Here is a 15096-nt window from a genome sequence, read left to right on the forward strand (position 1 = left end):
GACATCTAGTTTGTCACGTCTCTCCTGCCGTTACACATCCCTGGGATTTGACAAAACCAATTACAATTTCATCACAAGTCATGGCCCCCCACGTCCCATCCTCATGTTTTTGGACACCTTCCCGTAACAAGGGACGAAAGGACATAAACAATATTTTTCTTACTAATGTTTCTGATGTGAAACGACGACGGCCGGGATCGATCGGCGCGTTTCACGTCACAGGGTTATGATGCGAATGTATGGGATGTAAGCCGAATGATGAGAAAATACGAATGAGCAGATAAGGACTTGACGGATAGCGACGTCGGCCGTACCGATCAATGAGAGACGAGTGAACCTAAGATCAAACTCCCAATGACCCGCTGGACCTACTAGACGTCTACTAAGTGAGGGGCATCTAACAGCCCTAGAGCGTTCGGCGTCCAAGTCGGATGACAGTCCGTCTACCACAAGAATCCCTATGCTCGACAAGGTGGCTAGTCCTATCCAATGATGTTCGAGAATATCACGGTAGCGGACGCGATAGGGGAAGACGAGACTGTCGAAGATAATAATACTGGAGTTTATAGAGGGGAGACGAGACTGACCTTTGTATCGCTTAGTCCAAGGCGTCCAAGTCGTCCAAGTCGTCGAGCGGATGCTTAGTGTCGGGTCGTGCGGACGAGTGTCGTTGACGAGGACAAAACCGGGTGCGGACGGTGCGGTCGTAACTACCAGCAGAGAGCTGAGTCCACGGGTGGCGTGCAACAAAAGTCGGAGCAGAGGGCGCACAAGGCGCGCGCTTGGCTGGCGCACGGCGTAGTCGTGTGGGCGGGCAAGACAGCGAACCAAGTATCGTGAGAATAGTCGTGGGGGTGGGGCAGAAAACCAAGTAATCGGTTATGGCGTAGAGGGTGGGAATCAAGAAATCAAGAAAGATGAGGGCGAAGGGGAGAACGAAGGGGAAACAAGGAGATATGGTGAGATCAAGAAATCAAGAAATCAAGGGGAAAGAAAGTGGGCGATCAAGAAAGACAAGAGGATGCGGTTGGGAATCAAGAAACGATGGGGAAAGGAGGGTGGGCGATCAAGAAAGGCAAGACGAGGCGGTTGGGAATCAAGAAACGATGGGAGAAAGGAGGGTAGGCGATCAAGAAAGGCAAGACGAGGCGGTTGGGAATCAAGAAACGATGGGGAAAGGGGGGTGGGCGATCAAGAAAGGCAAGAGGAGGCGGTTGGGAATCAAGAAACGATGGGGAAAGGAGGGTGGGCGATCAAGAAAGGCAAGGCGGGGCGGTTGGGAATCAAGAAGCGAGGGGGAAAGAGAGCGTCAAGAAAGGCAAGACGAGGCGGTTGGGAATCAAGAAAGCGATGGGGAAAGGAGGAAGAGGAAAATCAAGAAAGGGGGGAGGGGGTTCAAGACGGGGGGGGGGTGGATCAAGAACGAAGAGAAGGGGGGGTATGGATCAGGAATGGTGGAAGGGTGGAAAAAAGGTACCAAGAAATGGCTTTCTTGAACTGTAACAACCAAGAACCCTCCAAGAAAGAGAAGTTCTTGACGGATCTGGGGTGTGCTCCCTCGACGGAGCAGATTTCCCCGGTTGATGGCGTGTCGGCGACTCTTCTTGAATCTCCCAAGACCCCGGAGTAATCTCGGCGAAGGCCTCTTTCGATTCTTGATGGCGGCTTCTTGAAACTCTTTCCTCGCACCGGAGTGATCTCGGCGGCGCGCTTTAACACATCTCCCTCGGAGTGATCTCGACGGGAGGCGTGGGCTCTACCCACGGAGTGATCTCAACGTGGTGTGGGGCTAGCCAAACCCCTACACTACTCTCTCGATAGGGGAGACGAATTGTGAATAAACTTTTCAACAATGACTCCAAGGTGTTCCTTGGGCATGCCATCCCCTTATACAGTGAGGATGGGTGCCAAGTGAACGTGGGAGAGGATGAACCGTCGCGAGACGTGGTTCGGCCTCCCTTACAAATTCAAAATACAAATATAAAAAGTAAAAATGACGAGGACGGGGCCCAACAACATTGGCCCAGTCCACGAATCCAAAAATACAAACACACATGAAAATGAGCATAAGTAAAAAGATAAAAGTTCTTCTGCGGTACTTAAACCCCGGGTGGCGAGCGTCGGCGCGAGCTGCTCGGCGTGGCTGACGACATCCCGTCGCGTCATCCTCGAGATGGTTCTTCGTCATCGTGGCGTCGTCCTCGAGATGGTCCTCCATCAGTTTCTCTCTTGGTTTCTCCCTCTCTCTTGGTATCTCTCTCTCTCCCTCTTCTCTTTCTTGGTCATTATATCTATCCCTAATGTAGGACGACTAGGAAATGGATGACTAGGGAAATGGAGAAATGACAAGACGGATGGAAGATCACAGAAATGGATGGATTGGATAGAGAGGGATAAACAGATTACAGAAATCCACGCAGTCGAATTCGGAGTTTAAAATTGATGAAATACTGGTGGTGCAGCTCCGATCTTCGTCGAGGGCGGGAGTACTGTCTTCACCCACCGCGACGATGCCGAAGCACTAAATTCAATATCCAAATTCGCGACATGGAAGAAACTCTCGAAATAGAATTGTAGGAAAATCCAAATCAGATCAAATCTGTGGCGGTGGAGACTTCTCTAGGAATACTGGATGAAGAACACGATGATACCAAAGATTTCAGGTGTACCTCGGCACCGTAGTGCATGAAGAGGCTGCAGGGAATTCTAAGCGTGGCAAAACTGGGTGAATCCCGGCGTTGAGTGGCCCACTGGACGAGGAAGAGTCTGGGCGTTCCGGGCATTGATCGACCCTGGTAGTGGGTTGATGTCGTTGTCGCAGAGTCAGGCGTAGGCGAATACCCGTGCGCGCGAAGCACGCGTAGGGTGCGCCGACGCGCGCGCGGAGAGCGTGGAGGGCGCCTAGCGCACCCGGAGCGCGCAGTGCACGCACGGCTTGAAGCTTCGGACGGCGTCGACGATGATCGGTGTCGGTGGCACAAGCGTGCGTGGCGCTGGCTGGCAGCCCGGGGCGCTCTGGGCGGCAGCCTAGGGCGGCGGCCTTGGGCTGCCTTGGGCGGCAGCGTGGGGCGGCCTGGGGCGGCGGCCTTGGGCTGCCTTGGGCAGTAGCCTGGGGCAGCCTAGGGCGGCAGCCTTGGGCTGCCCTAGGGTAACCCAGGGGGGCGAGAGAGAGAGAGAGTGAGAGTGAGAGGGAGAGAATGAAGGGAGGGGAGAGACAAATGGGAGGGTGGACGGCGACGACGACGATGGCGGGGCGGCGACGACGGCGGTTGGAGCGGAGATGAGATAGGGGAGGTAGGGCAGTCCTCCAAGAAGAGTTAAACAAACTCAATTCCTGAATAATGACTACCTAACTGTTTCTTGAAACAATGGCCTATACATATAGGCCTTGGAGGAAAGAGAAAACACGACTTAACAATGAGAAATTAAAGACGAGGGGCGTGCGACGTGTCACGCCAAGTGGCAATTGTGGATCTGCCGTTGGCGACGTGTCATGATGCGTGAAGGCACGTGCGTGCATGGAGATGTGCGTGATGCCGGAGTGTTGACTTCGTCTGATGACGGTTGTTGCGTGTCCGTGGTAGAGACGTTGACTTCGATTGACTTTGGCAGCGCGTCTGATGTCAATGCATGGGCGTCCACGCCACCAATCTCTCTCTCTCTCTTGGTATCTCTGTCTCCCCCTCTGCTCTTTCTCGGTCTCTCTTTCCCTCTGTCTCTCTCGGACTCTCCCTATCTATTGGTATCTCTCTCCCTTCCTATTTCTTTTTCTCATCCTCTCTTCTTCTCTCTCTCTCCCTCTTCTCTTTTGTGATCTCTCTTTTTTTCTGTCTCTGTCGGTCTCTCTCTGTTCTCTTTCTTGGTCTCTGTCTCTCCCTCTCTCTTAGTATCTCTTTCTCAGTCTCTCTTTCTCTCTCTGTCTCTCTCGGACTCTACCTCTCTCTTGGCATATCTCTCTCTCCCTCCTCTCTTTCTCGGTCTCACCCCCTCGCTTGGTAACTCTCTCTCTCTCTCCCTCTTCTCTTTATTGCTCTCTATGTCTCTCCCTCTTCTCTTTCTTGGTCTCTCTTTCTTTCTCCCTCTTCTCTTTCTCGGTATCTCTTTCTTTCTCCCTCTTCTCTCTCTCTCTCTGTACCTCTCTATCTCTTTCTCCATCATGAAATCCCATCAGGTCGCCCATGCGAGACTCTCAATCATCATCACGTCACTCATCACAATTTTTTTGTCACGTCATTCGTTTAGTCACAACCTTTTAAAACACCATCCTTCATGTCTCTTTTACCCCGACAAATGATGTGATGGATGACATTTTCCATATCAAGCATATGACCTGATATCCCATGTGACGAGGATGCCATCTGGTGACAGGACAAAGAGGGACATGAAGGCCCATCACTGCAACACAACTGCAATGGAATTTCTTAAAACCCAGGGATGTGTGACTGGATGGGAAACATGACATTATATATCACAAATCATCATCTGGCCTGTCATGTCCGGAGCATCTCGTTGGTGACAGGCTGTTCCCTAATCTCAGATCAGTTTACAAACCGACCATTATTGTTGGAGTATTGATGGGAATGGAACTGAGCATAACATACAATTTATTTTATTTTTTGAATATTTCCCTTTTTTAATTCCCTTTAAAAGTGTCATGGGAGATGCTACAAAAGGCCCCTCCCTTGATGTAACACTTGGTGTATTTTGAATAGATAAACTTTCACCTTGGAGTTGCGCATACGCTGTCGTACTACATGCTATAAAATGCAGCATGTAGTCACCACCTGTCGCTGCTTCGACCGCGCCAAGGCAGCCATTTCTACAAACACGCCACTCTCCTGCAGCAAGCCTGTCACCCCACTTCCTCCCATTGCTGCTGGTCTGTAGCATGTATGGCACTTGCCGTCCACCATTGCGCCATCACCGATCCCCTGGCCACTTTATAGGCCATCACCCAACCCACGACTGCCGCCACGTTCTTCTTGATCCGTTATCTTTGGCTTGCTTTCCTCCTCATCACTGCTGTCCCCACCGCCGTCACCATCACCACCCATCGCTGTCAATGCCCTCATCGTTGCCACCTCACGGCCACCATTGTCACCGTCTTCACAGTCACCCTCTTGTGCGATCAACACTGTCCTCTTCAATCTGCTGCATTTCAGAGGCTATGGAGAAGTAGATGATAAGTTGTTGCCCCTAGATCTGCATTTCTTTGAATTACATTTCCCTAATCCGTCAAAATCTGCTGCAGTTCCGTGCTCTGATCCAGCCTGCGGGAATCCGTAGCATGTGCCCTACATCTCTGATAAGATATTATGCAGCTGCTGCCACTGTTCTTTATTACGCCACTGGTTATTATCATCAGGAAATTCAGATCAATGTTTGACCAATCTATCTTGATAATCCATCAAACCTTTACGCATTGACTATCGTGAGGGGAATCAAATGGCAAACATGCTCACCAATCATGTGATAAGCTTTAGAACTCACTCGGTCTTCACATTTTGGCATGAGATGCATCAAAGACTGTGGATGTCATTGACAAGAGCAACTTGGCATGCCAGACATTGGCTTGTGGCAAACATCCATCCCTGAAGGACTGTGCTTGAGGAGAATCTCCTTTTCCTTGTTTCTTCTCTCGTTAATCATTCAAACCAGAAACAAGATCTTGCTCCAACTCCAACAATATAGCAAAACAGTACTACTCTTGCATTAGTCCAATACGACTCTTGTATTCATTCATCATTGCCGAATTCAAATCAGTGTTTTTCCGAAATTTATAGCGCCTCTGTCAAACCTGCTGTGACATTTTGTTCCAACTCCAATAAAACCCAGCAGTTCCCGGTGTTCTCCGCCATGCTCCGGGCCATCATCATTGGTAAATTCAGATCAGTGTTTGTTCAAGTTTCTTCTCGTTAATCCCTCACACCTGTTCAGCTGTCCCTATTGTTTTTTGCCACAATCTAGTCCATCATCTTCGGCAAATTCAGAACAGCGTTTATCTGAACTTCTCTCGCTTACCTAACACACCTGCAACAAGATCTTGTTCCAACTCCAATAAGATCCAGATGATTCGGGAGTTCTTCCACATGCTCCCCATCGCGATCAACTGATAAATTCAGATCAATATTTTTTCCAAATTCCATCTCGCTGGTCCCCCAAACCTGCTGCAAGATCTTCCTCCAACTCTGAATATATCCACCTGTTCTCAGAACTCTTCACCATGCCTCTATCATTCTTTCATCATTGCCAAATTCAGATCTGCATTTCATGGTGTACTCAGCGACATATTCCCAAATCAGACGCTGCAGCTGTTGCCTGTGATCTTTGCCACACCCCTGGCCTTCATCATCTCCCTGACCTCGCACACGCTCCGCCATCTCCCTGCCTCGGCAAAGGCATTTGACAGCGCCATATAAGCTCCTGGCCTTGCCTTCCCACTCCTTGCCAACAATTCCTTTGCAGCCACATCAGCCAACTCCACCTCGCCATGCAGCCTGCATGCCCCCAGCAGTGCTGCCCACACATCATCCCCCGCCCTGCACGGCATCTGTCCAATGAACTCAAACGCCTCACGGAGCCTCCCCGACCGTCCAATCATGTCTACTACGCAAGCATAGTGCTCCATCCCAGGCCTTTCCATCCTCTTCAAAATCTCCTTCCCTTGGTCGATCATCCCTCCATGCCCGCAGGCAGAGAGGACAGCCAAGAACGTGACGCCATTTGGCGCCACATCAGCTTCCTCTTCCATCTCCCTGAACAAGGTCAACGCCGCTTCGGCCTCGCCGTTCTTCCCGTAGCCGTCGACCATGGCTGACCACGTGACCACATTCCGCCTCCCCACCATCTCCTCGAACACCCTCCTCGCCTCCTCCGTCCGGCCGCACTTGGCATACATGTCCAGAGCTGCTGTCCCTGCCCTCACGTCCTTTGACGCCGCAGTCTTTACCAGCCGCCCATGCACCTAGCACACATCAACCAACGTGTCAACGTCATTGAACCAACACTGAATTTGACGATCTCATTGACGAATTCAGATGACAAGTGGTTGACGCCAACCCTTCCTCATCCTCAACCGTCACTTCTACGTTAACATCGTCAACCCACGTTAGGTTTTACTAATTCAGATGACAAGCTGTTGACGCCTACTCTTCGTCATCCTCAACTATCACGTTAACAACAACATCATTGACGCACACGGAATTTGATGATCTCCTCGAAGAATTCAGATGACAAGCGATCTACGCCAACCCTTTGTCATCCTCAACCGTCGTGCCAACAGCAACCTCATCAACCCATGTTGAATTTGACAGTCTCATTGCCTAATTCAAACAACAAGCCATTGACGCCGACCCTTCTTCGTTCTCAACCCTCTGTCGACACCAACATCATCAACCCACATGGAATTTGATGATCTCATTGACAAATTCAGATGATAAGCGGTTGACACCAATCCTTACTCATCCTCAACAGTCCCTCAACAGCAACATCATCAACCCACACTGAATTTGACAATCTAATTGCCAAATTCCAATGACAATCGGTTTAATTCAACCCTTGATCATCCTCAATCGTCGCGTCCACACCAACAACATAGACCCATATGGAATTCCAACACGAAAACGGACGACCTTGAGGTTGAATTTGACAATCTAATTGCCCAATTCCCATGACAATCGGTTTAAACCAACCCTTGCTCATCCTCAATCGTCGCGCCAACACCAACAACATCGACCCATCTGCAATTCACACAAAAACGGACGACTTTGAGGTTGAATTTGACAATCTAATTGCCAAATTCAGATGACAAGCAGTTTAAACCAACCCTCGCTCATCCTGAATCGTCGCCCCAACACCAACAACATCGACCCACATTAAATTTGACAATCTAATTGCCAAATTCAGATGACAAGCAGTTTAAACCAACCCTGGCTCATCCTCAATCGTCGCCCCAACACCAACAACATCGACCCACACTAAATTTGACAATCTAATTGCCAAATTCCGATGACAAACGATTCAAGCCAACCCTGGCTCATCCTCAATCGTCGGCCCAACACCAACAACATCGACCCACATTGATTTTGACAATCTAATTGCCGAATTCCGAAGACAAGCGGTTTAATCCAACCCTTGATCATCCTCAATCCTCACATCAACACCAACAACATCGACCCATATAGAATTCAATCACGAAAACTGATGACAATTGAAGGGGCGACAAGCGACAGCGCAATCAACCAGACCTGGCGGCCGAGCTCGAGGCGGCAGAGCACGGAGCAGGCGTCGACGAGGCTGGCGAAGGTGGAGGCGGTGGGGGCGAGCCCGGCTCGCTGCATCTCCATGAACGCCGCCACGGCCTGCGCGGCGGTGGCCGGGGAGGCGGCGTAGCCATCAATCATGGCGTTGAAGGAGACGGCGTCCTTGCCCGGCGCGGCGGCGAAGACCGCCTCGGCGTCGGCGACGAGCCCGCGGCGGAAGCAGGCGGAGACAAGCGCCGTGGCGGCGGCGGCGGAGCCGCCGCAGAGGGCGAGGGCGCGGGCGGCGTGGGCGAGGAGCCCCCGGCGGGCGTAGGCGTGGACGAGGGCGGTGGCGAGGATGGGGTCGGGGGGGAGCTTGAGGGCGATGGGGTGGAGGAGGAGGGGGGGGAGGGCGGGGAGGGAGAGGGCGATGGAGAGGGTGAAGGGGTCGGGGCGGAGGGCGAGGGAGGGGAGGGAGGAGAGGAGGAGGAGGGCGGAGGGGAGGGGGCCGCGGCGGGCGAAGGCGGAGAGGAGGGCGTTGAAGGCGGGGAGAGGGGCGGGGCGGGGGAGGAGGAGGAGGAGGGAGGGGGCGGAGGGGAGGCGGCGCTGGCGGAGGTGGAGGGAGAGGAGCTTCGAGGAGAGGCAAGGGGGCAGATGGGGGAGGGTTTTGAGGAGGAGGGCGTGGATGGCGAGGCCGCCCGAGGGGGAAGGGGAGCTCGCCCAGGCCTCGATCATGGCCGCCCTTCTCCTCGCCAGCTCCATGCCCTTCGTCTCTGTCTAGTCTCTCTGAGAGAAGAAGAGGGTTGGGATTATAAGAGAGGGAGAGAGAGGGAAGAAATGTTTGGACCGCGGACTCGGACCGAACCGGGACCGAACCGGAACCAAGAAACCCGACCGGTCCAGACCCTGTCCCACTAGTGTGCGGTCGTCACCCGCCTGGGGCCGCCCTCCCGGCGCACGTCCAGGAGCGCGCGGCCCCTGGGACCGGCAGCCCCCGGCGACTCCGTCTCGCGTCCTGCCCTGTGGACGGGACGCGGTGACGCGGCCCTTTATAATATAGAAGCCCTAGAAGGGAGTTTCCGACAACTCTGCAGAACTCGCGGCCCCCCCTTCAGACCACAGTCCACAGGCTACCGTCCAGAGTCCAGACTGGGTTCCCCCCTGCAGACAGCGGAGTGCACTACCCAGCTCTTAGTTGATCAGGTAAAAATCAAGTTTCATTATCTTCTTCTTCTTCTTCTTCTTCCTCTTCTTCTTCCTCTTCTTCCCTCTTCCTCTTCTTTTTCCCTCTTCCTCTTCTTCTTCCCTCTCCCTCTTCCTCTTCTTCCCTCTTCCTCTTCTTCTTCCCTCTTCCCTCTTCCTCTTCCGATCTAAATCTTCCGATCAAATTCCTCTTAAGAATCTTTTGATTGCAATATTCTTATTGTAATTTTGAATGTTTTGTCTTATCTGTAATTTTGAATGTAAAGTAGTGAGTCAAATTATTGTGGGATTGAATGTCAAATTTGATTGCAATATTTTTTTTGTAATTTTGAATGTTTTGTCTTATCTGTAATTTTGAATGTAAAGTAGTGAGTCAAATTATTGTGGGATTGAATGTCAAATTTGATTGCAATACTCTTCCTCTTCTTCTTTCCTCTTCCTCTTCTTCTTCCTCTTCTTCCCTCTTCCTCTTCTTCTTCCCTCTTCCTCTTCTTCTTCCCTCTTCCTCTTCCTCTTCCCTCTCCCTCTTCCCTCTTCCCTCTTCCCTCTTCCTCTTCCTCTTCCTCTTCCCTCTCCCTCTTCCCTCTTCCCTCTTCCCTCTTCCTCTTCTTCTTCCCTCTCCCTCTTCCTCTTCCTTTTCCTCTTCCTCTTCTTCCCTCTTCTTCTTCTCTTCTTCTTCCCTCTCCCTCTTCCTCTTCCTTTTCCTCTTCCTCTTCTTCCCTCTTCTTCTTCTCTCTTCTTCCCTCTTCCTCTTCTTTTTCCCTCTTCCTCTTCTTCTTCCTCTTCCTCTTCTTCTTCCCTCCTCCTCTTCCTCTTCTTCTTCCCTCTCCTCTTCCTCTTCCTCTTCTTCCCTCTTCTTCTTCTCTCTCCCTCTTCCTCTTCCTCTTCCTCTTCCTCTTCTTCCCTCTTCTTCTTCCCTCTCCTTCTTCCTCTTCCCTCTTCCCTCTTCCTCTTCTTCTTCCCTCTCCCTCTTCCTCTTCCTCTTCCTCTTCCTCTTCTTCTCTCTTCTTCTTCTTTCTTTTTCCCTCTCCCTCTTCTTCTTCCCTCTTCCTCTTCTTCTTCCCTTTTCCCTCTTCCTCTTCTTCCTCTTCCTCTTCCTCTTCCTCTTCCTCTTCTTCCCTCTTCTTCTTCTCTCTTATTCCCTCTTCCTCTTCTTCTTCCCTCTTCCTCTTCTTCTTCCCTCTCCCTCTTCCTCTTCCTCTTCCTCTTCCTCTTCTTCCCTCTTCTTCTTCTCTCTTCTTCCCTCTTCCTCTTCTTCTTCCCTCTTCCTCTTCTTCTTCCCTCTTCCCTCTTCCTCTTCTTCTTCCCTCTCCCTCTTCCTCTTCCTCTTCCTCTTCCTCTTCTTCCGTCTTCTTCTTCTCTCTTCTTCCCTCTTCCTCTTCTTATTCCCTCTTCCGATCTAAATCTTCCGATCAAATTCCTCATAAGAGTCTTTTGATTGCAATATTCTTTTTGTAATTTTGAATGTTTTGTCGTATTTGTAATTTTGAATGTAAAGTAGCGAGTCAAATTATCGTGGGATTGAATGTCAACCTCGCAAGTTGGAAAAAAGGTTGACAAATCTAATATTGAAATCAGTTGCAGTATGGATTCCGTCGAAGAGATGCATGAGAATTTATTAGTCGATGATGACAGTGGGGAGGCAACATCATCGACTGAATGTAGCCCTCGTCCTGAGTCACCGGTGGATGAATCATCAGCCAAAAAATTAGGTGGGCAGAAGTCAAAGATTCTGCAGTATTTTACTCATTTGGAGGGAAAAAAATACAAGTGCAACTTGTGTGCTTCGGTGAATCCAGTAAGAGAAGTTATATTAACAAGGAACAAGGATAACAGCACGAATGTCTTTTGGCGCCATTGTAATCGCCTCCACAAGCAGATACACAATGATTTGAAAGGGATACGAGAAAAACAACTTTCTATGCTGTCATATGCCGGCAAGTCATCATCGACAAAACAATATTACACAGGTTTTTCATTGGACATTTTAAAAACACTAATTGCACGTCATGTTGCGGCGACCGATCATTCATTTAGAAGTGTGGAGCACCCTACATTCAGAGAAATAATACAACACGTCTACCAAGGAGACCTTGTTCTTCCAGGAGCAAAGGGTGTGCGGAAAGAAACTGTCAAAAATTTTTCAACCATGAAAGAGAAGTTGAAGCAGCGTTTCGATGATATGCGGCGTGTTTCCTTGACTGTCGATGCTTGGACATCTCCCAATGGTATCCCGGTTCTTGGCGTTACTGTGCATTAGATAAATGCCGAGTGGTGTTTGTGTGACGGCGTGCTTGCTGTTCGAGAGCTTGTGGGCCCACACACGGGAGAGGCGATGAGTGAAGTGTTATATACAGTGCTTGATGAATGGAACTTGTTGGGTAAGGTATCATCCATAACCACCGACAATGCATCAAACAACGGGACCATGATGGTTCATTTAGCGAGGAAGTTAGAGGGTACAAACATTGGTTTTTCACCTCAAAGACAAGTTCCGTGTGCTGCCCATATTTTGAACCTAGCAGTCCAAGCAGGTTTGAAGGCACTTAATATCACTTTTCCAGATTTGTCTTCGTTGGAAATACCGCATGGTCAAACATCGACTACCGTGGGAAACATAGTTGTTCGTGTTCGAGCATTGATATCAGCACTTCGTGGGTCCACCAGACGATACGCCAAATATGTTGATCTATGCAAGAGGCACGGTGCGCCAGACGCGAATAAGATACCACTTGACTGTGCGATCCGTTGGAATTCTACATTTGCAATGCTTAAGAGCGCTTATGCAAAGAGGACCATTTTGGATGACGCTGCTTGCTGCTTGGTATCAACTTCAAAGAAGAATTACTCTTTGTCTGCACAAGATTGGACAATAGTGAAAGATTTATGTTATATATTAGAGCCGTTACAAGATGCAACACAAATGCTCAGCGCTTCAAAACGAATTTCAGCATCGGACGTCTATACCACTATGGACGCATTGTTGGAACACATGTATGAAGTGATGGAAAAACTCGATCATGCTTAGTACTTTAATGTCAGCACTTTCCTACCATCAACAGAATTGTTGGCCATCTCGAATGCATGCACTGCAATCCAAGGAAAGCTTGTTGAATATGTGGAAACTTTGAGGGGCAATATGATTTTGGCGCTGACTCGTTGCTTGATCCTTGAGTGAAGCAGAGTGCTCTCAGGCAAGAAGTCTACGAAGAGGTGAGAACATTCATCTTAGGGCTTCTTAAAGAAGAAATAGTGGAGGCGACAACGAATGGGGGACAACAAAATGATGAGGAGCAGAATGTGGGTCATAAAGATCCCCCGTTCTTGGCGAAATATAAACAACGTTTGCTACCAAGTGCATCAAATACATCAATGACATGTCCGGGTAATGAGTTGGACAAGTTCTTAGCGGAGCCACTTTGCAATGATGATGCATTAATTTGGTGGAAGAATGCAGGAGCATTTTTGTTCCCAAATTTGTGCAAAGTGGCTCAGGATGTGTTGTCAATCTCGGCCACAAGTGCTCCGGCCGAACGCTTGTTCTCCAGTGGCCGAGATATTGTAACAAGTAAAAGATCACGTATGGAGGACTTAAGTCTTGAGGTTTTGATGGCCACAAGGAGTTGGATTAATGCGGAGTACAAGATCCCTCTCCCCCTTCCACACGAAGAAAGTGGCGGGCATGGCTACGTTGACGGAGAATGGTGACTAATGTACGTACTTCTCTTAAACTCTTCATTTTTTCATACACTAAATAATCATTCTTCTTTTAACAATTTTTAGGACAACAAGAGAGAAAACTAAGTCTTGAAGCGCATGTCGGATGACGTGTTTGCTCCCGTCAACAGTTCTCCATTTGGTAGTTAATTGTCTTGTTTTTCTTTTATAGAACTATTGCAGTTATTACACTAAAGACATACATGTGCAATGGATTCGTTTCTTTCTCCATTTGAGAATATAAGCAGGCAAGGCACTTTGCTGGAATGTGATATTTTCGTGTTTGAACTTTGAATGTGGTCTTTTCTGGAATTTAGGTAGTGGAAGAGGAAGAGGAAGAGGAAGAATAAGAAGAGGAGGATAAAGAGGAGAAGAAGAGAAATTTGGAAGAGGAAGAGGGGGAAGAAGAAGAAAAGGGAGGAGAAGAGGAGGAAGAAGAAGAATGTGTTATTTTTGTGTTTGAACTTTGAATGTGGTCTTTTCTGGAATTTAGGTAGTGGAAGAGGAAGAATAAGAAGAGGAGAAGAAGAGAAATTTGGAAGAAGAAGAAAAGGGAGGAGAAGAAGAGGAAGAAGGAGAAGAGGAAGAAGAGGAGGGGAAGAGAATTATCTATTTTCTCAAGTAAAAATTCAAAAAAAGTATAAATGAATGAGAAATTGAGAACTCTGGGCCCCAGAGTCTGGGGTGCGGTCGACTGACCAGGGAAGCGACCCCTGGGCCGGAACGGCGTCCCGTCCAACGTCCCCCCTTCACCGCCGGGGCCGGGGCCGGGGTTGTGTCATCCGGGGCCGTGAGCCCCCAGGGCCGGGGCCGGGACCGCGTCCCGTCACGCGTCCCAGCCCTCCGCGGGGCCGGGGCCGGGGCCGCGTCCCGTCCGGACGACCGCACACTGTGTCCCACGCACTAACCATCCCCCTCCCCAAGCGCTCATCGCCGCTGCTCCACGCGCACAATGCCTCCGCCACCCCCCATACCGGACCGGAACCGGACCGAACTTCAGGTACGGATTTGGTCTATGCCAGAAAACCGGACCGGACCGGGACCGTCAAACCCTATGTGGGGGGAGAGTCTAGACTCTAGAGAGAGAGACCCTAGAGAGAGAGAGGGAAAGGGAAGAAATGGGAGGGAGCCTGGGAGGGGGAGAATATGAGAGAGAGAGACCTGATGACTATCAATACGTCATTAAATGTTTAGACTTTTTGAGCATAAAAGCATCAATTGTATCCATCTAATTCATGTTGGTTGCCATCCATATGCATTGTTTTATAAATTTACTAACCCCACTTGATTCTTTGAATCAAGTGGATTATATCTGACAATTTTGATTAATGAGTTCAGAAATAGATTAAGGCAGCCAAAGGAAGACGAAATGGATCAGGGGGAGCTGGCAAGAAATCAGGAAGAAGAAAATTCCAAAAATGCCCCCGGGGCATGTTTTAAGAGAAACCTATAAATACTCTCTTAAGAGTTCATTGTAGGTTGTCCAGAATTCTTCTCTAAGGAGACTAGGGCTTGGAGAAGAAGGTGTTCTGCAGACCCTCCAATAGCTGATGAGCCATTAGACAATCCAAGTTGAGTTGGAAGCATTCCTCATGATCTTTCAGCATTCTTCAACTGAGGTTGTTTGTGTTTCAATCAATCTGAAATTTTCATTTTTAGAAATCTCCATCTTTTACTTCCATTGCGTTTGATTTCATCAACTCCTGATATACTCCATTAGTTGCTACTCCGCACAAACCTCCCCAAGGTCGAGCTCAGCTGAAGCAGAACACAACCCAGTTGTGTTCAGTAGAGCCACGCCCTGTAGAGTTTGTGTGCAGCAAGGCCAGGATCACCCAGGCCAAGTGCCCTTCCCTGCCCGCAGGAAACCTCGCGCGCAGCCTCAAGGCCGCGCGCAGGAAACCCCGCGCACAGGGTAAACCCCGCGCACAGGAAG

The 15096-nt window shown here is 49.6% G+C and overlaps 1 protein-coding gene across 1 annotated transcript; it reads right to left on the reverse strand.

Annotated features, from left to right (window-relative positions):
- Positions 1-3398: 3398 nt before the first annotated feature.
- On the reverse strand, positions 3399-9139 carry LOC144710941 (Tetratricopeptide repeat (TPR)-like superfamily protein). The gene is made up of 2 exons (XM_078584791.1): positions 8247-9139; positions 3399-6964 (listed from the first exon to the last, which is right to left on the reverse strand). The coding sequence occupies exons 1-2, from the start codon at positions 9000-9002 to the stop codon at positions 6299-6301; spliced, it is 1422 nt and encodes a 473-aa protein (XP_078440917.1). The 5' UTR covers positions 9003-9139; the 3' UTR covers positions 3399-6298.
- Between the last annotated feature and the right edge of the window lie 5957 nt (positions 9140-15096).

This window comes from Wolffia australiana, chromosome 13 (genome assembly GCF_029677425.1).
Source record: "Wolffia australiana isolate 7733 chromosome 13, ASM2967742v1".
Classification (NCBI taxonomy): Eukaryota; Viridiplantae; Streptophyta; class Magnoliopsida; order Alismatales; family Araceae; genus Wolffia; species Wolffia australiana.